The 25,867-nt window shown below is 46.8% G+C and overlaps 1 protein-coding gene across 1 annotated transcript; it reads left to right on the forward strand.

The window, feature by feature from the left end:
- Positions 1-14,164: 14,164 nt before the first annotated feature.
- Positions 14,165-24,282, forward strand: T265_10877 (hypothetical protein; the record flags this gene model as incomplete). Its single annotated transcript, XM_009177373.1, has 3 exons — positions 14,165-14,758; positions 16,262-16,562; positions 22,835-24,282. The coding sequence occupies 3 exons, from the start codon at positions 14,165-14,167 to the stop codon at positions 24,280-24,282; spliced, it is 2,343 nt and encodes a 780-aa protein (XP_009175637.1).
- Positions 24,283-25,867: the final 1,585 nt, after the last annotated feature.

Genomic DNA, 25,867 nt, shown 5'->3' on the forward strand with positions numbered 1-25,867 from the left:
TGCCGTATGCTGAGCTATCAGGACCTTGAATTGTGTAGAAAAGGGTCTATGTACACTACCGCTTATATTAGCTTGACACACATGTGTCGGATACTTCCCAATTACAATTTCTGTTCATTCGGATTCTAGCTCAAGCATCTCAAGCTACGATATCCATTTCAGCGTTCACAGTAGCACATTATTGACTGAAACATACCAGTCGTGTGCAAATTAACTTTGTCGCTTACCACTCGGTAAACATGTGGTGTGCGCACCGCCATTCTGCATCTCTCAGCCAAGTTTTGCCCTCAGAGAATGGTAATCCCCTTTGCTCTTTGACGCTCTCGTCTTCTGAAAAAACTCAGAAGCCAGAATTTTTCCGCTGGACGCACAAGAGCTTGACTACTGAAATAATGTGTCGCATTTATTCCATCAGCTTGATCTGTCAGCCTCTCAGTTGTGACATCACAGTTTGGCAGAATTGGAATTATCCGCAAGATGTACAAAATTCTATCTTTTGACTTTGCCTGAAGCTGGCTCATACAAACCGCAGGACTCCTTTTTACGGATCTTGTTCCATGTTTTTCCGCACGATTACCTGTACCACAGTTCATGTATGTGAGAGGGGCATGCTCTTGACCAACATGTTGTGTCGTAGCTATTGTGCACTAAGCGGGATCAATCTTAATTATCCATGCAATTATGCGATTGTTTGTGCAACTGGCTTTATGCCCGGACGCACATCTCCAGTGTCCGTTCAAAGACCCTGGCTGTTACCTATATCAGCACCAGTTGACTCACAGTCACGTGGCATCCGAATCGACCAAATGACGAAAGTTATTGCTCAGTGGCTCTCGCTTCAGTTTGATGGGCCCGTCTGCACTCCGCAACAGTAACTGTTCCTGTTTGCAAGTGTAACATTACCCCCACAAACTGTACGTCGTTTTGCGGATGAACGTATATTCTGGCGTCTTGCGGAACATAGGCCACCATGCTTCAAATCATTCAATATATTCCACCGGCTTCTTTCTTTTGCGGCTTCGCGGGCATTGCAATATTCTCGTCATCAGAGACTTCAGCACCAAATTCGCCCTACAAACGGATTCACCTTATTTTACATTTGCATATTTCCACAAATGAGCATGTGATATGAGAGACAGGTCGTTCCATCCCAGTAGTGGACCTAGTTCACTCCCGGTTAGGTTATGGTTTTCAAATCACGAAAATTTTGATCAGGACCTGGGCCGCAATTTTGGACACCGTGGGGGTCATTTAAAAAAAATTCGCTGCGTCTGGATGTTTGATGTATTAGTTTATTTGTTCGCCTCTATATCTGTTCTCTCAGTCGGTCAGCACCTTCAATCCGTTAGTTCCCTGCTTCCACGACATAGTCTACACGTGGCGTAATCCTGGGTGTAATCTTATTTTGAATGAAAAACGTGAAGCAGCTGCATAACGATTGATGCCATATCACATCGACGTTCGAAGCATCATATTTTGAAGACGAAGTTATGAATTGTCCTGACAGCATCTATATAATACTTTGATAGCTAATGATCCGAAGTACAAATCGTCAAGAACATTGCTTTTTCGCTTTTTCCCTAATTAGATATTCCGTTGCGAGGCAGGCGATTGAATATCCGTCGTTCATGCTTACCATGCGACAGAAATGCGTAGATAATTCAAAAAAATGCAGCTTCAAGGCAAAATTACGACCTTGAAAATAAGCCACGTCCAGCCAATGTCCAGCTCTGGACATTAGGCTTCATAGATTTGACACCGACTAGGCAACCAAATATTCATGGATTCATTTCATTGTTACGGATTATAATTCGGAACAAATATTGGGAAAGCGATTGAAAGAAACGGACAATCACTATCCACACAATGGAATTGAAATTTCGAGAGCTATGACATATCTCTGCTGGATCAAATAGAAAGGAAATTGAGTTCAGAGTATGCTTACAAACTTTTGAGTCCCATCCAGGTATCCTGGCGTTTCAGCGGTGCCGAGAAAGTATTCCACCGGACTTTTTCGCCAGGAGTAGGAGTGCTTCAGTGGACAGTAAAATTTGGTGAACCGCGGACATATTAATATAGATTGGGATTGTTTCCTTCTTGAGCACATATGCAAGAAAGTGCTTTATTCTGACATGAAGGTTTTATTCCATTCGCAAAGCTTTTGCAGCCAAGCCCATTGTGTTATCAACGGACCCCAAAGGAACGTGGACTCAACAAATTTTACGATGGATCTTAACAAGCCTCCTGTAACCCAAGTTGCCACGTGCGTCGAATGCATTTGAGTTCGCTGGGCTGATAGTTATTTAAATCGTGGCCCTCACCAATTTGATAGATAAAACAGGGCAGCGAGGCTGAAGGGTGAATGTCGCAGAAATAGGGGTAGGAAAGCAAATGAAATGGGTGAACCAGTAAGTCGACGCATTCCCTGTGGATTATTGCTTGGACGACATTTAACCCAGTGGTAAACTCCCGGTTGCATGCGAAGTCGGAGTTTGGTCATTTCACACACTGTGATCGTTCCGTAGTCATCAGGTGTCTGAGGTTTGGCTGTTTGGGAGTTGTCGTTGTCACCATTACGACTTATTGCGTTTGTACAAACAGCTGAAAGGCCTCCAGCCGTATCTTGACGTAGGGAGGATGCAGAGTTCTTACTGAGCTCCGAAAGTTTTTGTTTTCCTCAGAAGCCAAATGAGCTGAGTAGATATTTTTGCAATGTTTTGGGATTGTATATATTCGTCTTTGTTTCTTCCTTAGCGCCTAATGATGAGGATACCCTCGCCCGAATGATGAAGTAATCTGCAGTCCCCAACACAGTGGGCTCTGGTATGAGCCACTGATGGTGGTCGTTTTCAGTTCAGTAGTCCGTATGTGTGCTCAGAGTACCCTCTGCTATTCTGGCGGTACTGGGTATGGAATGAAGAGTTCGTAGCTTTCGAAAGTGTGAAAATGCATTTCGTCTTCCACGTTGTTTGGAAAGAATTGTTTCAAGGCTGAACAGCTTATCGATCGCGTGCACTTTTTCACACCAGGGTGTCCACAGTCGACGTACACGGATCGCAAATTTATGGCCATCTGAGATAACCCAGGATATGCTTGCATAATCACCCTCCCTAATAGTGCAAGCGTGACTGGCCCAATCGTCCCGCGGAAACGACGTCTCGGTATTTTGGGCGACGGTCGACACGGAGTATCTTAGTGTGGCAGGGTGCTGTTGCCATATCGGTGATGCATTTTCTAGAGACCAATGTCTAACCAGCGAGTAAGAGCGCTGCTCCATTCTCTCTTATGTATATAAAATTCATCAAAGCTGAGGAGTTGGAGTGCATCAGAGAGAGAGAGTACATGTTAGGGGTGATTCCAGGAAGAACATCTTGGTTCGCTACTGGTGGAAGTAATGCATGAAGCTGATGCTTGCTTTTTCAAAACAGAGTGTGAGACTTTCATGAAGCCATGAACGACCTCAGAACAGAGGCTAGGTGTAGTCGAAATACAACCAGGGTGGGCCTGGTTGTACAACCGCCCATGAAGACCTTGCTTATGGCCACAAAAATTAATGGCGCTCTGGGAACGTTGGTGTCTTCCCGAAATCAGCAGAGGTTATTTATGTAACGGAAAAAGATATCGTCTTTTACGGAAGTGATACTGTTCCAGGATGCTTGTTTAGCCTAATGCAGGTGGAAACAGTGTGATGCACTTTCCGTCGCCTCCCTCAAAAGAAATTCAGCATTCCTTTCAACCTACGGCCACCATTGAACGCATTTTTACGGAACGGAATCAACGCGGGTTTGATAAATTGAGTCCCTTGTGAGATTCAGATGAAGTGAGCGGTGAATGAGACTTTTTAGGTGTTCACATTTGTCCTGGAGCGATTCTCGCCTACCATGGTACCCAAGTCTCCACTAGTAGAGGAGAGGGCCTGAATGTGGAATACTCCACGGGAAATGTGTGAGGCTCACTGGAACACAACATAACCCTTGTTTGAATTTTCTTCCTACGTTAACGAATGATTGCTGAGGGCTTGTTCCGCGAAGGAGCTGCTCTTCCGTAAACGTGGTGCGGCAAAAGTCGCCCATTTCTTGTGCCTGGTCACCAAACGACTATCTTAGAGTACGCAGGATGTCTTGTGCTATGACGTAGAGTTTTCCGGATGACACACAGCTACACAAGTGTATTTCCAGTCAAATACAGATACGCTGCATATCATAGGTGTATTCTAGATATTCTGTTGTGCAGTGTCCAGCAGTCCTTAGTTATTTCCTATCAGTGGACTCCACACTATCGAACACTTCTTCACGCTTACCAGGCTTCACTGACTTCATTATTTTACATCCCCTTCACGGAACAACAGTGCCATAATTGAAATCATTCGTGCCCTTACTCTGTCCTATCAATGTGATCATGCGAGACGACGCCCACCAGCTGGGAATAAAAACCGATGTTCTTGTCATACTTAATCGATCACCTGAACGTTGGCACGTGTTCAACTGGAACTACCGAAGGAGCACGTGCTGAATTTTTCTGTAGGGATAAACAGACGTGAAAGAAAGATGATGCAGTTTCCAGCAGAAGCTCAGAGTGAATGCACACGTCCGATAGGAACTCGTCCGATAAGAAGATTTTCAGCTGCCATTTAATAATAATAATGTTTTTTACCAACTAGTGGTTGACACCAGAGGGTATGATTCTAGGGATAAAGTCAGAATGAAGCATGACTGGAGAGATTTGTGGGTATTGTGAATTGCGCGAAAGAAGGGACAACGTTGCAAACATTGTATGTTATCCGATGTAGACTAGGTCACGCCTGATCCGGCATGGGTATACAAGCACACTTACCAAAAGGGTCACAAAATGCTTCAGTGAGGATGAAAAAGTAGAGGAATTAGAGATACGGATTGATGGTAGCAGAAATCTCATAGTCACGGTATGCAAAGAAACTGGAGAGACCTCCCAGAAGGTCAAAGAACTCCTTGAATAAAGGTTGCTGACATCGTTCTGATCCATTGTGACGGATATAAGCAAGTATAAAATGACCATGTCAATGTTTTTTCCCCAACAACAAAGGCCAATCAATGAGAGGAATTTTTGGGTGGTAGACAACGGTACCCGGGCAATTACAACTTACTGCAAGCGACATTTCAAATAGAAGCTCTCTTTGAACACAATAAGTGGATATTTCTTTGCGTTGTACAGAAGAAAGACTGTCGAGGTCGTGGTTATTTCAAACACAATCCCTGGAATTCGGCGGAATCTAAGTCCAGGTTTCAGTTCGACGACGAGGCTTGTGGCACTGATCATGAACATGGGGGCCCCAGCATCAGCCTTTGGTCTTGACAGCCAATTGGCCAGGTGGTTCTCCTTCCATGTCACGTGCTGGATCACAGCCAATCGGCCAGGTGGTTCTCCTTCCATGTCACCTGCTGGATCATGAAGTTGTGCTCTTGGAACCTGGGTGCCCAGTGTGTGAGCTTTCCGCGAGGATCTCCAGTGGTCCTGATCCAATCCAGAGGGTTGTGATCGGTTTCAACATTAAATGTTTGTCCAAGCAGTTATGTCCTCCATGGCCCACACGATCGCTAATCATTCTTTCTCGGTGGTGGAGTGCCTGCGTTCTGCGTTAGTCAGGACACGACTGACAGATTCGATAACTCCATTCCCCTGCTTTGGGACTGCGCTTATACCGCGACCATTAGTGTCCATTGCGACAGTGAACATCTCTCCGACCCTTGGCAGTTTGAGGGTCAGTTGCTGATCCAACATCAGCGCTTTGATAAGCTCAATAGCCTCATATGCTTCTCCGGTCCATTCAGATTTCCGATTTTGCCCGAGCAAGTCGCACAGTGGCGCAGCTCGATATCCTTAACCAACCGGCTGTAGTATGCTTTTCGTCCAAGAAAATGCCGTAGGGACCGTTTTGAATTATGGAAGGAACAGTCTTCGATCTTTGTTAGTTTTCTGGCGGTGGGCTAACCCCTCCGTGATTCACTTTATGCCCCAACAGTGTCATCGAACTCTTAGCTTCATGCATCAGAAAACCAGCTTCCTGTATACCCTTCAAGACGGCTTTCAAGTGAACTGCGTGTTCTGGTTCCCAATTGCTATAAACAAAGATCGTCTCCATATACAGTGACATTCTGTAGACCCTTCGTAAGACGAAGCATCAAGCCCTGGAGTGTGAATGACACCCTCCACAAAGCAGGCGGTATCCTTCTAAACCGACATTGGGTGTCCCTAACTGCTGTGTCTTTATGAACGGTGGTGAGATTCTTTATTGGTCCCTTAGCTTCCTACTGCGCTCACTCTGGTATATCAAAGGGCGTGATAGCTCCACACAGCCCTTTATGGAGACAAAAGAAAATTATTTCAACGGTATTTATAGGGTAGTCACAGAGTATTCCACAAGGTCATGCTGGAATCTCCGTAAGGAGGAAACAAGCGCCGAGTCGAAGATACTCCATTTTTCACTTGTGCCTTTCAGGTGAACGACAGCCACTGACCGACAAGAACAAAACCGACCCGGGAAACTTGGGCAAAAGCCTCGATCCTGTGTATCAATCCGTGAGTCCATCCGGATTGGTTGGCATTCTGACCAATCAGGGCATGCCTTCGTTTGGTCCTTCTCCACCAGATGCTCGGTTGCTCTGTAATATGCACGCTATGGAGCTGTAGTATACGGTGTTTGTCAGTTTGATTGATTCATATGTAAGTATTGGTGATGTACAACCTTGCTTACTGGGCTTTGGCTCATGAGCTCTCAGAAGCATTTGATAGGTCCCACACGTCTCGATGCTCCACAAACTCGAGTCTTGCGGGATTCAAGGGAATATCCTTCACTGAATCAAGGCGTTCCCATCAGATAGATCATTCCGAGTGAGAATAGGCTCGACCTACTCTTCTTCAGCGCCGATCTCCATTGGAGTTCATCAAGGGCCGTCTTGGGACCAGTGCTGTTTCTGATCTACGTCAACGACCCCCCGGACGTTCTTGCGAGTCCATGTCTACTTTTTGCGGACGACTTGAAATCCCGGAGTTCCAATGCCAGTGCCCTCCAAATGGATGTAGACGCTGCAAGCAGTGGTCGTTGGACTGGCACCTTCCTCTAAACGACGGAAAGTGCGTCCATATGTCGTTTGGAGGAGACTCAGCGGATGCCATTGTTATGCATGACGAGGAAGGACCAGAAAATATCATGAGGATAGATGCCAAAGAGGAGTTGGGCATCTGGGTCTCCTCAAACTTGTCCTTATCATTGCACCACGAGAAATCGGCCCGAAATGCATTCGGCATTTTGCGGATAATCCGACGCACCTTCTCTCGTATTACTCATGTGGACTACTGATTACTCTATGGAGCCTACGTCAGACCGCTCCTGGAATACGCCCACCAAGTCGTCTACTCAGGACGCACGAAAGACGTCACCCTCATTGAGCGTGTCCAACGAGCCGCCACGAGAATGGTTGCTGGTCTAAAATCCGTGGACTACGAAGGGCGCCCCGCGATGTTTGATCTCTTGCCCCTGGAGTACCGTCGCCTCTAAGGGGACCTAATTCTTACCTATGCCCTGTTTGAACAGAGCTTGGCAATAGAGAGAGAGCTTGGCAAACAGGTTTTTTTACCGTTGACCCAGCAAACACCCGGCGGGGGCATAGTAAGAAAATTTTCAAGCTCAGAGCACACATTCATTAGACAAAATTTTTTCTCATTTCGGGGAGTAGCTCCGTGGAATGACCTTCCTCCGACGGTTGTCCACGCTCCTTCTAGAACCCAATTTAAAGTACTGTTAAACATTTATTTATGCGAATCCTCGCGCTGGCAAGCATACTGCCCCACGCTAAGAACATAAAGAGCAGTGCTACGCCCTTTTCTCCGCCTTGATAGATGGTTGCAAGTCGAACACCATTAAATATCGGGACTGCTGGAGGGAATCAAAAATCCCCGCAGCCAAAGGGACAGCTACGACCCGATCGGGTCCCAAATCGGCTTATGGTCAGTTCATTCAAACGCCGGAAATCCATACAAAACTGGCATTTCCCGTTCGTCTTCTTCACAAGCACAACTGGCTGGTTGTACGCACTGTTGGCTTCCTCGATTGTGCCACTTTTAATATCTTTTGAACTTGTTTGTGGACCTCCTTCCGTAGGTGGAGGGACAGTGGTCCTGAACGTAAGGTCGAAAGCATTCGGATGAGAAAAGAATTCCGTGTTCAATCGACGGACAGAAGCTAAACGGCTCTTCGTCGCCCGTGAACAGTTTGAAATATTTCTCGACCACGGACTGTACTGACGGCGCGTTACAAGACGGAAGCTTTCGGACATGCAGGTCGCTCACAACAGTGCTTGGGCAGCCCTAAGGCTTGACCGCGCCATACTTTGTCACCAGTTTTACCTACGTTAGACCAACCACTAAAGCTGAACTCTTGAGAAAATCTGCTCCGAAGATTGTCTGCTCTATGTCTGGGATGACCAGGAACATGTGCTTCAAGGACCAGTCGCCTAGGCGCATTGAATATATCGACAATCCGTCAATATTCAGTCGGTATCCACCCACTGTTATTACGATCACACTCATGGTTTGCATTCAGCCTCGTTTCCTTTCTGTCTCAGTAGTACTCTCCGCCCCTGTATAAATCAGACAAAGCTCCCTCTTCCCGTCTATTTCGATAACGACGTGTATCACTATGTCACTGTGTCACTGCATTAATCGCACCCCACCCGGAAAAGAGGGGTAATCCAAGGTTTTATTTTGTACAAGTGGTCGGGCATTGATTCTTCCAATGGCCAGGCATGCCACACTTGTGATCAGCTCGTTCTAGCGTGCCTCCAGGATTACGTCTTGATGGCTGCGGGCTGTTCGGCGAGTTAGTCCACTTTGTTCTTCAAGTCCTTCAATGCTGTTCTCCTGCGACTGCAACGGGGCCAGTGGCACTCCGGCCAGTTCCCGTGCCAGATGCACGGGGGGGGGGGGGGGGAGTGGCCCAAGGGGCGGNACTGACCGGAAGGTCCGTGGTTCTAATCCGACCCCCGCCACTCGACTTCCCCTGTCTAGGCCTGGGCAACCTGGCAGTATCCCAGCCCTCGTGCTTCCTTCCGGTGGCATGGCAGCTAGGCACCGGAAGGGTGCTACAGCCGAACGCTTTCTTTCTTTCTTTCTGAACGCCAGATGCACCAGGTGCTCCATACCCAACTGGTCAGTTGTTCTCGCTAACTGCAAGTGCGCACGAAGCGCCGGCTGCACATCCGACGAGCTGGTAAGACAACAACCGCTATCGGGACATTCGCTCCAATCCCGGCAAGGGCCGATCCAGCGACTGCTGCAGGCTGGCGAAGAAAATAGTTAAGTCACATTCCGGTTCCATCCCGGCCGTCTTGAACCGCCTCATAGCCTCCTAGCGGTTGGCCGCTGTGTCAAACTCCGCTGCAAGGGCTTTCTTCGCGGCGGCCCAGTCCATCAACCGAGGGTCCCTTCCGACCGCATCCAGGGTCGCCTTCTCCGGGCCTCTGAGGAAGGTCTTCAGTTCTGCCAACTTAACCCAGTTGGTTTCCAGTCCAGCCGCCTCCGCAACTTCGAAATCCCCCTCCTTCGAAACGATCTTCCGGTCGCTCGGTGCGCGTCTTCACCGCATGACTGTTTAGAACTTGTACAACTTCTGAGGTAAAACGTTCCTCAAGTGGTTGTCCATGGTCTGTAGTGAGCGTGTTTAGTGACTGCATGTCAAAGAGCTTGAGCTTACAATTTATTTGTATAAAATGCATGCCAGAGAACGCTATGACTTTGGTCAGTCCATCGAAAAACACCTATGCCTTCTCTCTGCATATTTCAGATCGATAAGGTTTTCGTCAGCAACTATATGAGCAAAAGGGTTTTGAAGGCCTCCGTGCGCTTGTCTCATTCTCGGACAAGTACTTTGTGTACAGAAGCACTTGGTAAGCTTCCCATGTAATCTGACCTACCTATGGACCTGTGAATACACAAAAACTTCGGGAGCATTCCTCGCCGAGAAAGCGTGTTAAGAGCACTGGTCAGGTGAGCTAAGTGCTCTTTGGAAATCCAGGTATATGTATGCCGTTGTCCCAGCATATGATTGAGTGTGATTTGTTCAACGCAATCCAGACAGAAATCCCGCGCGCTGCTATCACCTGATCACTACTGGAATCCAGCTGACCCCTCTGTGATTACTGCACTCATTACGGGCCTATTTTATTAGATGGACTCTTAACTATTCTCTCCAGTCGTGTGGAGACAAGTAGATCGGACAAGCACTGACTGAGGACTTCACCTTTATCTTTGAACAATGCGAGTGGTACAATGTCCGGACCAGGGGCCCAATGGCGCTTGGATGGATAACCGTTAGGTCCGTGGTTCGAACCCGACCTCTACCTCTCGACTTCCCCTGTCTAGGCTTGGGCAACCCGGCAGTATCCCAGCCCTCTTGCATCCTTCGGGTTACATGATAGCTAGTCACCTGAAGGGTGTTACAACTGAACGAATAACCTAAGGGGCCGTGGGTGTTTGAGGTTTCTCGTCCGATGTTCCACTTCCATGGTCTGACTGACATGCAGCTGATGGCCACGAGAATTATTCAAATTGCTTGGCCCAGCAGTCGAGGCGTTCTTTATGGGAGATGGTTGCGGCAGTTTGATCCTTGGTTTTTCTGCTCACGGGCGGCTTTCGGAAGGTCAATCGCACAGATCAACTGAAGTAATATTTGTGCATTCCTGGCATTCTCCACCTCATCCAGTATCTTAACCTTTCGGATCCACCAGACATCACGGTTTGCGCTCACGATGAATTTCATCTGACGTCTTGGGTTGTTTTCTTGTCGTTCAGTTGTAACACCCTTCAGTTGCCTAGCTGCCGTGCAACCCGAGAGAGACACGAGGGCTGGTATACTGCCAGGTTGCCCAAGCCAAGACAAGTCGAGGTGCAGAGGTCGGGTTCGAACCACGGACCTTCCGGTCAATAAGTTCCCGCTCTAACCATTCAGCCATCTTGCCCCATCTAATTTCGGATGATTTGTCGGACTGACGATAACGCCACAGTGACCAAAATGACAGCTGGGATTTTATTCCGCCTAACAAGGCAGTCGAAGCATCACAAAAACTACCGTTACTGGACTTAGAGCTATAATCGGTTTTGGCGTATGCAGACATGGTAGACAAATTTCCGTTTGTGGACGAAGCATGAGAGCAGTAACCGGTAAACTCAGTTGGGTTTACTGGTATGTCACCTCCGAGACCCAACAGTACTATTAGGGTCATCAACCAAAGCCCTTGGCTCAAAAGCCTGACCACAAGGCAGCGGTGTTTGGCGGGAAATACAAGCGCATTTCAATTAGTAACAGAACAAGTCGCCGTGCATGTTCCAATCACCAACCTGGAGCACCAGGAAGCTGTTTTACAGATCTCTAACTATTGATTAACTGGGTATGAGAGACTCTGCGAGTAGCTCGTGGACACCACCTCACTATAGCTCAATGGGTCGCGCCGCCATAGCGCGTTAAGGTTTAGTCTCTTCGTGACGGGTTGGAGACCCAACCAGTGACTAACTTCGCTTGAGAGGCTCCGAGTGTTTTACACACACCCAGTAAATTTCAATAAGTTATGGAGGCTTAGACCGTCACATTACAGTAAGGTTCAACCCATTGTTGACAGTAGAAGTGGCGCAATAACCCACGAGGAGCTTATGTGTCAAGTACTCTTTCTGAGTTGTCTTCGAGCGCCTTTCGAAACTCCATCAACCCGCTACGGCTTGCTCCACAGATATTCGATCAGCGTTTAACTCGTTTTATGGCACTGAAGCATCGGTGGTGAACACTGATGTCATGCTACGATGATGATGTGATGATGATGATGATGATTAACTCGGTTCAGAAATGCCCTTTTTGGAATATCATGGAAATGTGCCTGGCAGAGCTGTCACCCATGTAAAAAATCGTTCAGATGTAGCACCCTTCTGATGCCTAACTGCCATGCCACCAGAAGGAAGCATGAGGGCTGGTATACTGCCAGTTTTTCTTGGCCTGGACGAGGGAAGTCGAGAGGCAGAGGTCGGATTCAAACCATGGGCCTTCCGGTTAGTAAATTCGCGCTCTAACCACTGAGTCACCTCGCCCCCTGTTACCCCATGTACGAGTCCGCAGTAGCTCAGTGGCGTGAAGCGAAAGGTCCATGTTTCAGACTCATCTCTGGGATCCCAACGGCTCCTGTATAGACTCCATTAACTTCCAAGTATATCGGTCCTCATGCTTTCTTCGGTGACACAGCAACTGTTCACGAGAAAGATGTTGTGACACAACCACTCAGTTACGGAAGCCAGTGTTTCGGCTTGCAAAAAAGGAAAAACAGCATCCTACTCGGAGTCCAGTGTGCGGCAAGACTGCACAATGTTTTCCAGCAGTCAACGGCCGCCGTAGACGTCTACTGGCGTCCCAAACTAATTTCCATCACCTGAGTCAAAAAGCGTCATTATGAGAGAAACCGGCACCCTTGTTGCCGCTGGTGCTTCACCGTCATATAGCCACAAGGTTTACTTAGCTATGCATGAAGTCCCATATTCAAAAGAGCGGCTGGGTGAGGAATGAACTTGCCAGCACCCTCCAAACACTACCAGACAATGTGAGAAGAAAATAACAGCAAAAATGCCTCTGACATCGATTGGCCGCCACTTTTTGCAACATTCTCAGCCAGATATAGGGGATCATGGAAGTTTAGGGATAAATCCTGGAGAGCAGACCGCACCAAGAACACCTAATGTCTTGGTAATCTCTTTCACTTCTGTAAAGCCACACGATGTTGCAGTTGGTGCTAGTCTGAAGCAAGGACGGGAAACAGTGACATGCGTAGCACATGGCAGAACCAATGCAACTGAAGATACATCTTCAGATAAAACGACCTTGATAGCGTTCGGCTCCAGTTTTTTTAAGAAGTTAAATCAAGGCTTTCGTGATTTTTATGAAACTGAACTGTCGAATACGGCAGCCTGTAGCAGCTCCGTGGTCGAAAGTGTGCTATCGTTGACAATGTTGCACAACGGAATACTGTTTGACAAATCATACATTCATGCCTTTCGGTTCACCATTTGGAGGATTTGTAGTGTGCCGATCCCGTGAAATGGTTCCATCTTTGATCCGTACCAATCTAAGTCATGAAGTTCCGTAAGCAATTAGCTAGTGAAGAAATGAGCTGATTTCCCATCAGTTAATAAGTCCAGCGCTCAAATGTGTCTTAGTGTCCCGACAAAAGACGTCTGAGGGTTCTACAACTGGACTAAGTTGAACACACTATGACCCCACCTTCGTGAGCAATGTCATCTCACAACGGGACCTAAAAGGCTGGAAGCCGCTAGGAGCTGACCCGCTAACACCGCCTTGCATCGGCTTACTAATCCAACTTAGTAACAGTACGACCGCATCATGAAGCAGTCCAGCCACCCAAATTAGCTCAAAGACTGTAGACACGAACCGCATCTATCTCACGTACCCCATTGTATCTGGTCTATTGACACTCACTAGAAGTCTAAAGCACACATCCATGCAAGAAACTAGGGGCTGTCTCAAAGCTGACTGGATGCCACGTACGCTTGTGTGTATGCTTCGTGTACAGCTGAGTTCAGGTCATTTAGGTAGGCGTCACCAACGAACCCATAGGAACCGTTATTTTTTCACCCCTCCACTGCTTTTGATCGGATTATAAAAGCATTTCTTACAGCAAAGATAGGATCGACGTGCGAAACCGTCGGCCGTACTGCGGTGCTGTACTTCTTCCGCTTGAATTTCTGTGGTTGCTGAGTTGCTACGGTTACGGCCTATCCAGAGAGTGGGCGTTTTCATTTCTGTGGAGAATGTAGCACGAAGTTACATCAAAGACAGCAACATCAGTGTTGCTACTGATGCTTCGCTACCGTACAACCGCACGAAGTTACGCTTTTTTACTTATGCGTTTATACCGCCCGGTGTGAGTGTGATGATACGGAGTCTTTCTCATAGAATGGATTTTCTCATCGGAATTACATTTGCTTTTTCAGATTTCCTCTTGCCGATTTTCTGCTAGTGTAACCTATCGACGCCGTTTTCAGCAAACAACACTTAACAGTGGCTGGCATTGCCCCTCGCTTTCATTCAACCTTTACTTGTTTCCGTTCATTCCGACGCTGCACGAACACTAGTTTTATGTCAACGATTCTTATGATGAACGAAGTGAAACATCCATCGGATGGTTGGGATCTGGTTTCACAGTACAATCCTGTCGTTGGACAGACACAATGGAGACTGGTTCAACCAGACTACGATTACGCTCAGGAGGTTGCTCGGTCTGCTTACGGGGACATGCTGCACGACACCGACCGAAACCATAAGTACCGTCTAGCGATCGAACACGCTTTGAAACACCGAAGAAGTAGTCATCCCGGCGAAGCAATTAACGTGTTGGATATTGGTACAGGGACTGGTCTTTTGGCCATGATTGCCGCCCGCGCAGGTGCAGACAAAGTAACGGCGTGCGAAGCGTTCCTCCCAGTGGCTAACTGCGCCAGGACAGTTTTGCTAGAAAATGGGCTTAGCGAGAAAATAAATTTGGTTACAAAGCGATCAAACAAACTTGTGGTTGGCTGCGACCTCAGTGAACGAGCAAACTTCCTAGTTGCGGAGTTACTGGACACAGAACTGATCGGTGAGGCCGCGTTGTCCACCTATAAACATGCTGCTGAGTGCCTGTTAATGCAAGATGCTACTCTTGTGCCCTACGCTGCTGATTTGTATTTGCAGGTACGTTTACCAATCCGTGGATTGTCAACTTCCATTCACTGCCGTTATTCACACATTGTCCAATTTGTGCGACAACCTCTGGGTGTTTTCTAGTTTCTGTGCATATCGGCAAAACCTTCTCCAAGTTTCATTCCTCTCAGCAATAAGCCCACACAGTCGGATAATAACCGTGGTATACCACTACACTGTTTGATCCTATCTCTGGAAGTTTATTAAAAATATTTTAAAAAAAGATAATCGTTCAGCTGTAACATCCTTTCGGTGTTCAACTTCTAGGCCATCCAAAGTAAGCACGAGGGTTGGGATACTGCCAGGTTGCCCAAGCCTAGACCGGGGAAGTCAAGAGACGAACCACGGAACTATTATTTCACCACGTACTAGAGGTAGCCATACGTCCACAATAATCGGTCCCGGTTCGAAGCTATCTGAGGTTTTCAGCACTTTATTTTTATCTCACATTTATTGCTATCTGGTTGGGATTCAGTCGTATTTTTGTTTCGATGCCATTGAGGGTACATCTCTGAATACAACCTCCCTAAACCCGTAGATGTTATGGGGCATTTAGTGGTGGTAGGTTAGTATAAATAAATGGGTATTTGCGGTTTCATACGAGGGGCTATCTTTGACTAATGAGCTCGTCCTGATTTAACTTTGACTTTTATCTATGGTTCCACGCGATCCTATGATGACATTGCCATTAGAACAGATAAGTTTATTCAAGCAAATTAAGCTCTCATTGGTGACTGTCATGTAATGAGGGATTTAGTGTGATGATTCTCTGGTGGCTGTTCTTGTATTAGCGCTAGGACGTTGTAGTTATCAATTCGATGATGAATTTCCATTCAGTCTAATGAAAGTCATGCCGAACATTGTTCTAAGGTAGTTGTTTTTCCTCGCTGTTCACAACTATTAAGCGCACGGAAATTCACAGCTGAAGTTCACGCGGTTTCTGTTAGTGTCATAGTTCTCTGATAGTCTATGCACTGATTAAAGGTAAAACCATCAACCTCATAAATCTGCATTTGCTGGGCAAGTGAATTGGTAGCTCTGGGCCAAAAGGAAGCTTTTTACTTCAGATAATCCTGTCGCTTCAGTGGTAGAAGAAATACAAGTGTCAGCCAATAAGACTTATTTGGGACGCCAGCTTATATTTCTATTCTTTTACGGCCTCAAAACCTGTCGACCTACATTTTACTGTGTCCTTTGGCTGCTTTTTCTCTCTGGGTGCGAGCTTTTATCCGTCTGGAATAGATCTTTGTGATGCGCCGTGAAATGGGTCGTCATCAGACGTATCTTCCTGCGTGAAAGTCCGAATCGCGTACTTGGAGCATGAATTCTTTCTCTAGACGGTGCTGCACATCGTGACTGCTAATATTCCGTAGATTCACCTACCACGGGAATTTTCTCTTTCTCATCTGAACTCCGAGACCGAGAACAGGGTTATTCGGGCGGACGGTAATCGGTGATTGAAGACTACTGTTTTTACCGTCCAACTGATTTTAGGTTGTGGACTCTCCCTTTCTCTGGTCGTTCAATCGCTTGAAGTCGTTCCCGTCGGACGACAACCCATCCCTCATTCGCCTCCGAGATTCATTCAGCAGTGACGTGATGCAGAGATGTCCCGGAGCGCCATCAGTTTTCGATATTCAGGCTTCAGAGTTAGAAGCCTTGGAAACTGATTCTTCTGAGCCGTTGGGCGACAGGCAGTTGCGTTGCTTACTAGCTGAGCCGGTACGCGTGAAACGATTTGAATTCGGACCTCCCAGTGCACAAATAAAACTATCTGATTCATTTCTTATCACAAGTAAGTTATTGGTTCGGATGTTGCACCATCGGTCAAATATCGTAGCTAGTTTTCTTGGATGTCTGGCCGGTGAAACCTGAACATAGTGATTAAATTCATCCGTTTTGGCAAACAAGCTTTATCGTTCAAAAACACCGGGCAAAGAAATATTTGGCCTTTTTTCGGAGCACCAGAAGTTCAAAGAATCTTTGGTTACCTTAAGGACCTGAGGACTACTCAGCCACGAGCAACGCATGTGCAATTGGTGTTTGTTCCAGTCAACTTCCCTGTTCGCACAGTCAGGCTGCTTCAATCAACCAACCAATTGTCTAATCATGGGGTTTTTGTCCAGCAAATTCTCCGTCATATGGATCGCATGATTGAAGGATGAGCTACGCTATATGCCGTCTAAGTGTGAGTTACTCACAATTCCACCCATTCGATTGTGATCGAACGGTTCAGTCTTCAAATACCGGCCGGGAGGTTACGGGTTCGAATCACCGTTTAGCTTCCTGAGGTGCACACTAGTGGTGGTTCTTAATAAGGACGAAACGGCCATACAGGATTTACCGGCTTCCCAGCGTAGATCGGCTTCACTTACAGGACAAAAGGTTCATTGATTAGAAACTGATCAGGATACTTTTTCGGAACCTTCATAGCAAGCAAATATACATACCGGATATTTAAACTTTACCAGATGTTGCTACCAATGCTGACGGTGGCCTGAACTGCTTCCAATAGGTTTCGGGTGATGTCGATGTACAGGTGCAAGAGTGTGTGACAATATTGCGCAATACAATAGAGCAAAATTTATTATTTTAGGAAAAATGGGTGTTTGAACCGTTTTACACAGTTTTTGACACAGTTTTACGTTAGTGGATGTTGGGTATTACCCTGGATGAACTTTCCGCTAAACGGCTTGCACAAGTCTTTTTGACACAAGTGGCAGATTGCATAATTTCCGCTAAAAGTACCCACCTGTATGTTTACAACTAATGGAATCGCCTGTCTGGTTAAATTAGTACAATTAGGCCAGACAGTTCCAATCGTATCTGTTTTCCGCTTCCTGGATACGTCAGTAACAGCATGAATTACGGGGAAATTGTATGTATTGGCGTCATACCCGTTTTCAAACAAGTTTTCTGTCAAGTGATACCGCCTTCCACTTCCTGATCGTGCTTTAGATATTCAAGGAGGAACATTGTATTCCGTCTAACCATCCAATAACCTCAACAATTTGACCCTGTTTTCTACGATTTAGAGGCATCTGTGTTCCAATCTCTAAGTACACCAACCGCTCCTCAATCCTAGAGGACTGCGATTGCGCACTTCTTTTCTACTGTCTGCAGCAAGCACACATTGACTTCTAATAGCCGACGATGTTCACACAGATACCGAGTTCTCTCCCCCCAAAGTCCATTCACGTACAACAAAACGAGCACCCATGGACGCCGTTTGGTCTGTTATCTCTGGCCTCCCAACGTATGCCGATGGACGCGTAAACAACCAACTATCCATCCATTAGACCATTACGTATAACCGAGTGATCTATCGGATTTATTGAAATAACGTTGTATTGTCGATTAGAAGGGTCCACATCAGATACGAACCAGATGCTTATCCTCTCCGAAGTCTGTCTTTCCGAGGCCACAGAGTGACTTGGTCTCCAGGGGCACGATTACCGCTTGACTCATCATTTGCTTTTCGCAACAGGTACAACTCAGGAATTAGCAATGACAACCGACAACATGAATAATTAAGCGGAACCATTTGCGTCCTCGAATTCTATTGACGGTGCTGCTTCAGATCAGTTCAGGCAAAGCTGGTAGCGTCGATGCTTGTAAGTTGATGAGCAAACATTGTGCTACCTGTGACAGAATAAATGTGCAATACTTTAACTGGGCTTGGCAGCAAGTTCAATTACTAGGTTGTTACCTAGGTCGGATGTTGTCGAAGTCACCTGCTGGTTGAAGAATGCACAGCTATTGATATGTCGTATTTCTTTTCGACCAACAGGATAAACCAATACCCAGATAATGATATAGTCATTCGTTGTGCTGCCGCATTAGGATTCCCAATGGGTAGGAGTCGCCTCTTGGCAAATCTTTTAATCATATCGGCTATTGGGGCGAATTCCTTATTTGTGGCTTATTAACTATCAAGTCATTATCCGTTTAGGACAGCAGACAAAAAAAGAGTTTCATCCTTCCGTCATATAATTGTTAGTCCACGTGAAGAAAACACGAGAACTAGGTCTGGCAGGCCGAGAGATAGAGCACTAGTTGAGCGGGGTTCGAACCAAGAATTCTCGACAGATGTGAGAATCATCGGGCTGTCGACTTAATTGTCATCGCTCCCTAGTTGCTCGAAACGGTCAACCTACACAGGCTTACTACCACTTGCAAGAAACAGGATCGTGCAATCAAGCAGGATTCAGTCGTAAATGCATTGTCCACATCTTTACCTCACGACCATTTTTCGAAAACCGCCGCAAGTATAGAAAGTGAACAACTATTATCTTCCTATATCTAAAAACAGCGTTCGACTCTGCCGGTAGTGCTGCTTCGACCGTCGTCCCGGTTTTCAAAGAGGGCGCAAGAACGTCATGCGAAAACCATGATGGCATCAGCTTGGTATCCCTGGCATCCAAGTTGCTCTCTGTATTATTTTGCGCAGGTTGGCCGATCGTCAGGAAAGAGGTTCGTGAGGATCAGGCTGGGTTTCGCCCTATGCGAGGATGCATCGACCATATCTTCCCTTGAGACGAGTTCCTGAACAGCGCCACTCCTTCAAATGTCTCACATTGGTCGCTCATCTTTATCTGGAAGCTACTTTTGACTCTGGCGGTGTCTGGCAATCAAAGCCATCCCAAATTTGTGTCCCTTTTTAGGGTTTTGCGTGCTAACTCCTATGGGCGTGTACGAGTACACAGCAAGCTTTACCCCGAGCTCACCACGTCCAGTGGTATAAGACAAGACTGTCCTCCCCAACTCTTCCTGTTCAACTTTGCCATTGATGTTCTGCTTGGAATTTCAATGCCTGAACGTTCCCTCGCAGATATTGAGCATGCGGAAGCTATTTTTCTGCTTAAAAAATGCAAACCATTTTGAACAACCTAAATAACTCTGTCGGACGGTTTGGCATGCGCTTCACATCTTCAAAGTTTAGAGTGCTGCTACGGAACTGGGTGAGACTAAACCCAAACCTCATGCTTGCAGACGAGCCAATTGAGGTAGCAGATAAATTTGTATATCTGGACAGTTGTATAAGTTGCCGTGGACTGGCTAGGTATGAGACTACCTTTCGAATCGCGAAGGCCGGGGCAGTTTTTGCCAACCTCCGACACCAATGGCGCCGATGTGATGCGAGTTTTTCTGTCACGGACAGAGTCTTCTCTGCGGTAGTGCGATCCATAATGCTTTGTGGATCAGAGGCGTGGCCTCTGCGCGCAGAGGGCATATGAAAGATGTCAGTGTTTGACCATCATCGTCTTCGAAGCATTGGTCAGATCTGATAGGAACAGCGGATTAGTAATGCTGAGATACGCTACATGACCCTAGGAATGAAGCTCTCCCGTTTCGTAGGTTACAGTGGTCAGTACATCTACTCCGCATGCCAGAAGACCGTCTGCCGCTGAGTTGAAGTGACCGAGAGGTGGACAGTGTGACCTGGCAACGAAGTGTGAAAACACTAACCAGTAAACTTAGTCGGGTCGACATCTACGGCCTCGCTGCATGGGGACCTATAACAGCAATATTTTCTCGACTTAGTTCTCGGTCTTAACCTTCCAAGCCAGCGTTCCCGTCACCATCACAACTGCCAAAGGTGTATAACGTGTGTCAACGCCCAATATTAGGTCGCAAACACTTTTACAGCGCGTCTTATATAAAGTTTATGGGTCGACAACATTCCGGAATTTCCGGATGCACCATTGCCAATCCGGCATACTGGATCGTGGTTGGTTGTTGGGTCGAGAATTTCGCTCAATCATGTTTGGCCTTTATGCCGGACCGATCTTCGGGCCATTCACGTGGAGGATAGGCTTCTTGGCCGTAGCGTCGCTCAGCTGCTAGCCGTATCAGTGCGGAATTCCCCTCAACACACCCCCGGATTGAACCCACCGATGGTTACTGACACGGTCAGAAATAGCCCACTCACGCAGACGGTGGCGGTCATGCATCAAATCTGTTGTCTTCAATGCGTAGCTACCCAGTTCCCGTCACGCAGAAACTGGACCTTACCGTGGTGTGGCGGTTTGTGTACCTCGGAGACCCATTGAGCTATACTGGGGGGTGTCCGCGCGACATTCACAGTCTCTCATACCAGGTTGGTCAATGGTTAGGGGTCTGACGAACACAGTCTCCTGGCCCTCCAGGTTGGGGGTTGGAACATGTATGGCGACTTGTTCCGTAGAAAAGGTAATGCATTTGCATTTCCCCGCCAAACACCGCTGCCTTGCGGTTAGGCTTTTGAGCCAAAGGCTTTGGTTGAGGACCCTAATCGTCCTCCTGTCTAGGTGTGGGCGCCCGGGCAGTATCCCAGCCCTCGTACAACCATGACCAACTGAGTGAACTTGTCACCACCCCCAATGATTCGCTCTATGTTCCATACTCTCCTAATTTACGGTAATGGAAACTGTAGTAGCTGAGAGCAGTGTGCCTACAGTACGCGATTTATAGCTGGTAAATTGGTTGAATTGATGGGTCATGCTGCTTTATAGCAAGGTTTCTATCTCAGAAATGTACCGAACTTTCTCGCCACATTTCCCCAATCCTTGTACTCAGAATCCCATGGGTGGGTAAAGGTTTACGGAGGATATTCTCTTGAGTGTCACCAGAAGTCGTGCCCATCAGGGTTACCCTCTTTCACCTTTCCTCTTTAGCTTCTAAATGTAATCACTTAGCGGCGAGTTGTTTCCTGTGCCTTCTATCTCTAGCTTGAAGCCTGTCCCCGTGGAAAAACTTGAAGACCTGAAATATGTTATTGCGCTACTTGGTTCCGATTCAATCTAGATACACAGTGTAGCGAGTAGTCTAGATAACCTTGTCATGCATTTTGACATCCGCTTTACTCCTTCAAAACGCCAAGTGTTGTTACAAAACTCAGCAAGTGCATCATCGAAGCTGGTTATAACATCAGAACCACTGGAGATGGTGGACAGATTTACCTGTCTTGGTAGTTACATCACGTCGGTTTTTAGCATTGCTGACGAAGTGATTGCTACAGTCGTCAGACTTCGCGCTGCGTTATTTCAACCTAGTCACCTTTAAAATCAAAGTGACGATAAGTTTTCTGATCGAAGGCAGGGTCTGCAACACGGTGGTGTGTCCATGGTTCTGTAACTGTGAAGCGTAGTCTGTGCGTTGAAGACAGCAGGATTGCTTGTATTCGGCCATATGCGTCTTCGAAAATTACAAGTGTCATAGTGAATATCGAATGGACGATGCGAATTTAAGGGTAATTTTCTTTGATAACATTCCACTCCCATTGTTGAGTTGATTTGTGTGAATCAGCTACATTCGCTGGGCTATGTCGTCCATTTGTCTGATGATTGAGTGCCTTTGCTTTACACCCTATCAGTTTGGTTTCTTGCTACCGTATGTAAAACTGCGGTTTGGTGGCGCGACGAGATGGTAAACAGTAACCCCAGTGGGAAGAATTAGTTGAAGCAAATGTTTCGTATGCACTTATGACCGCCATTTAGAGCTACGCGTTGATGTGGTGGGTTTTCAGTGGACGAGCCTTGTTGGACGGGTGTAAATACCAAACCCTCATATGAACGTCCAGCCCTCGTTGATCTACCTGTCTGAGGAGATTTTCATTTTACGGTGAATGGGATAGAAGACCGGGCAAGATATGGTAGTCCTCCGGCGCACCACGAGAGCTGTGAAGTTCGTCCATGTGACGGTGAACTTTCGGTTCATTTTTACTCCGTCTCCTCACGCCATCGTACTCTTTACCGTTTGAAAAGGGTGAGATGGTTCAGTGGATAGAGCGCGAATTTACTGACCGGAAGGTCCGTGGTTCCAATCCGACCTCTTCCTCTCGACATCCTCTGTCTAGGTTTGGGCAACCTGGTAGTAATCCAGCCCTTCTGCTTGTCGACTGGGCATTGAAAGATTGTTACAACTGAACGAAAGGAATTAAGTGGCTGTTTTTCTCCTGTTCTATGAGGTCTTTAATGCTACGGACTGATGTTGTCCCCAAAGCTATCAGTTTGGAGCCTTTCCGTTACTAGCAGTATCGCTTTGTGAATTCCGGTTATTTTTGCTTCTATTTCTTCTCATTTACAGAGACAAACAATGGGGACCCTCTGGTGGCCGTGCGCGATGGATCGGTTCATGCTTTTATTGTCTGGTGGCGTTTAAAAATGGAACCAACGGATACTGTGCCTGACATCAGCACCGCGCCCAAATGGGCCAATGACCCCGAGTATGCTTGGCGCGATCACTGGATGCAAGCAGTCTATTTCCCGCGGAACTCCGTTGCAGTCCGTAAGGGTGATCCTCTCGGAATTCTGTTCAACCATGACTCCTTTGCACTATGGTTTGACCTGGCACCTGTTTCCCCCTCTGAAATGGTGGCGCCTGTCACCGAGCCAGTTGAAAGACCTGTATGTGGCTGTGGGATGCACTATGCATGGTCACGTGACCGAATCGCTCATTTAAATACAGAAGAATATCGCATGCTGACGGGAACAATTCTTGACCGGATATTTTCCAAATTGGGCGCTTCGTCTGCTCTGGATCTTGTCGTTGTCTCAGACTGTTCATTATTACCCCTCATGGTTGCTGAACTATCATGTGTCCATTCTAGACAACATCAAATCAACGTCCATCATGTGGAAACGGCCCTTGGCTCTCTCCGTTTCCTAGAGGGAGTATATGCTGGGGCTAAATCGAATGGTTTCAATATTCATTTGTTTGAGTCGATGGACAAATTCATTGATCATTACAAACAGAGCCATGAGTCTATCAGTAAAATATCCCCAAACCCTCCCTCAATTCTTATGGTTGCTGAACCATACACAGCTGCTGGGACGCTACCTTGGGACTCAGTCTATTTTTGGTACGCTCGAAATCAGCTAGTTACGGCTTTTCCATCGATTCCTCCCACTTGCTTATTGTGCCCATCTGTACTGCGGATTTACGGCGTGCTTGTCGAGTTGCGTGATTTGTGGAAAATCCGAGCTTCCATCAACTCTTGCGAGGGATTCATCCTAACTGCTTTCGATGATTTAGTTCAGTCTGCGATGAGGAAGACGGATGCATTCATCGAGCCACACCCGCTTTGGGAATATCCGTCAAAGGCTGCTTCTTTGCCAGTTATTGTTTTCGAAATGAAACTTGATAAGGCAATCCAATCAGATGACGCCATAGTAGTGAGCCACGGTTGCATGAAGGCAACTTCCTCCTCAGTGAATGCAATTGCATTTTGGGCTGAATGGTGTGTGCCGCCTGATCAGTTGAACCCTACCAGTGAGTTCTACTACAGTCCGGCTGGTCCGAGCGTTCCTGTTGTTCCTGGACAACCAGTCCGCTGGAAACCCGCAGGTCCACAACAGGGTGTTTTGTTCGTACCCACAGATTGGTCCAAAGGACTGGATACGTTGTCCGACAACACTACCTTCTCCGTTGATGTGATCTTTAATCCCCTCAGTGGTGAACATAGCTTTTCAGTCAGTATCTTCGATGCCGATCGACTGCATTTAACCCTTCAGTCAACAATCTCTTCATGCTAGAGCCTTTGCGTTCTAGCGTAGCGCCATGTATAGCCTCACGGTTGTTCACAATTCCCCCAAGTTTTTGGAGTCTTCCGACGCCAACCTAACTTGAAGTATAATGTTTTTCTTCTCCATACAGATAACCCCAAGCTACTCGCTAAGGGCTACTCAGGGGAGTGGTGGGAAATGTTGGATGTTCGTTCTGGAATTTCTCTCGACACCTCAGAAATCCACACGAGTTCATTATTGTCTATTTTTATATATGATATGTATTATATCACACACTGCAATATATTAATTTGAAAGGCATATTTAGAGGACAGATGCCCTTATATGCAAGACCTTGTCATTGTGCAAGTTGTTCGCGGGCACGCATCGCGTCCCTTCCATGGTTTCACTAGTGTTATAAGTAGTATGGATGGAATTGAATTTTCATCGTCAAGTGTTACTGTAGAGATGTCCAATCGCAGGTAGGACCTTATTACGAAAGGCAACCTTACATTAGGCCTAGTGGTCGTTGATCCGATATAGACTGCTCAGGACAAGTGACCTATAGTCACTGATATGCTTGAGAGGCTTTCAGCTGCCGAGTTTTGCGATCATCCGCGGGTAATAAACTCAGATAATAGAGGGATGTCATGAATCTTCAATAAGTCGGACGAGGGTCCTGTAAAAATTAGACGGTAAAGTAACTCATCCGCTCCGTGTGTGATAGACGTCAACTACACAAGTTAGCCGGGGTAGAAAACACCGTAAATAGGACCTGCTCTCTCGGACTGTATCGCAAATTAGTCGGAAAAACCCACTCACCCCGCACTGACGATGTCAGATTGATTGGTGACCAAATATATGCAATTCAACTGTCAAGCTCGGTGAACAGATCAACAAGGAATTCAGAGAGGATGCAATTCAACTGTCAAGCTCGGTGAACAGATCAACAAGGAATTCAGAGAGGTTGTTCCTTCAAATGTTTCACGCTATGGCTGCTTGGACCAGGGCATACCTTTCGGAGTCAGTACAGCTATTCGACATTTGGATGTAAGTCCATGCGACCCTGTGCTTTGCCGTTTAAGATACTTTGAGAAATCGTCTGTCACAAATGGCGCTTTTAAGCTGAGTCACGCTTGGCCTATTGTATATCAGCCTTCGCATACGCTGTCGCATGTAAGCGCTTGACATGGTTGACTTTAGTCATTGAATGACCCCAAAACTCTTGTCCCAACCATTTCAGTAAGGTCATTGGTGTTTCATATTTGCCTCGAAATTTAACATACGGTCTCCAGTTCATTTTAACTGAGTGTCATAGCCACCTTTCTGCTTGGGAAGTGGTCCAGTGAAGAGCAGCGAGTTACCCACAATGCCAGGAATTTTATATTATGAGGCGGTCTTGGTAAAATCGTCCTGTTCGATGCGACAGAAGTGTGAAGACAGTATGATGTCCCCCCCTAGAGACCATTTTGATATGGAACCAGCGATGCTGATTCTCATCGGGGAAAGATGAGTTGGAAAGGGTCCGTCCTAGAAAGTGCGCACTTCGATCGTTAGACGGCTGACTGTGACCGGCGAATAATCCAAGATAATCGAAGGTTATCTGAACCTCATT

This window comes from Opisthorchis viverrini (assembly GCF_000715545.1).
Source record: "Opisthorchis viverrini unplaced genomic scaffold opera_v5_422, whole genome shotgun sequence".
Classification (NCBI taxonomy): domain Eukaryota; kingdom Metazoa; phylum Platyhelminthes; class Trematoda; order Opisthorchiida; family Opisthorchiidae; genus Opisthorchis; species Opisthorchis viverrini.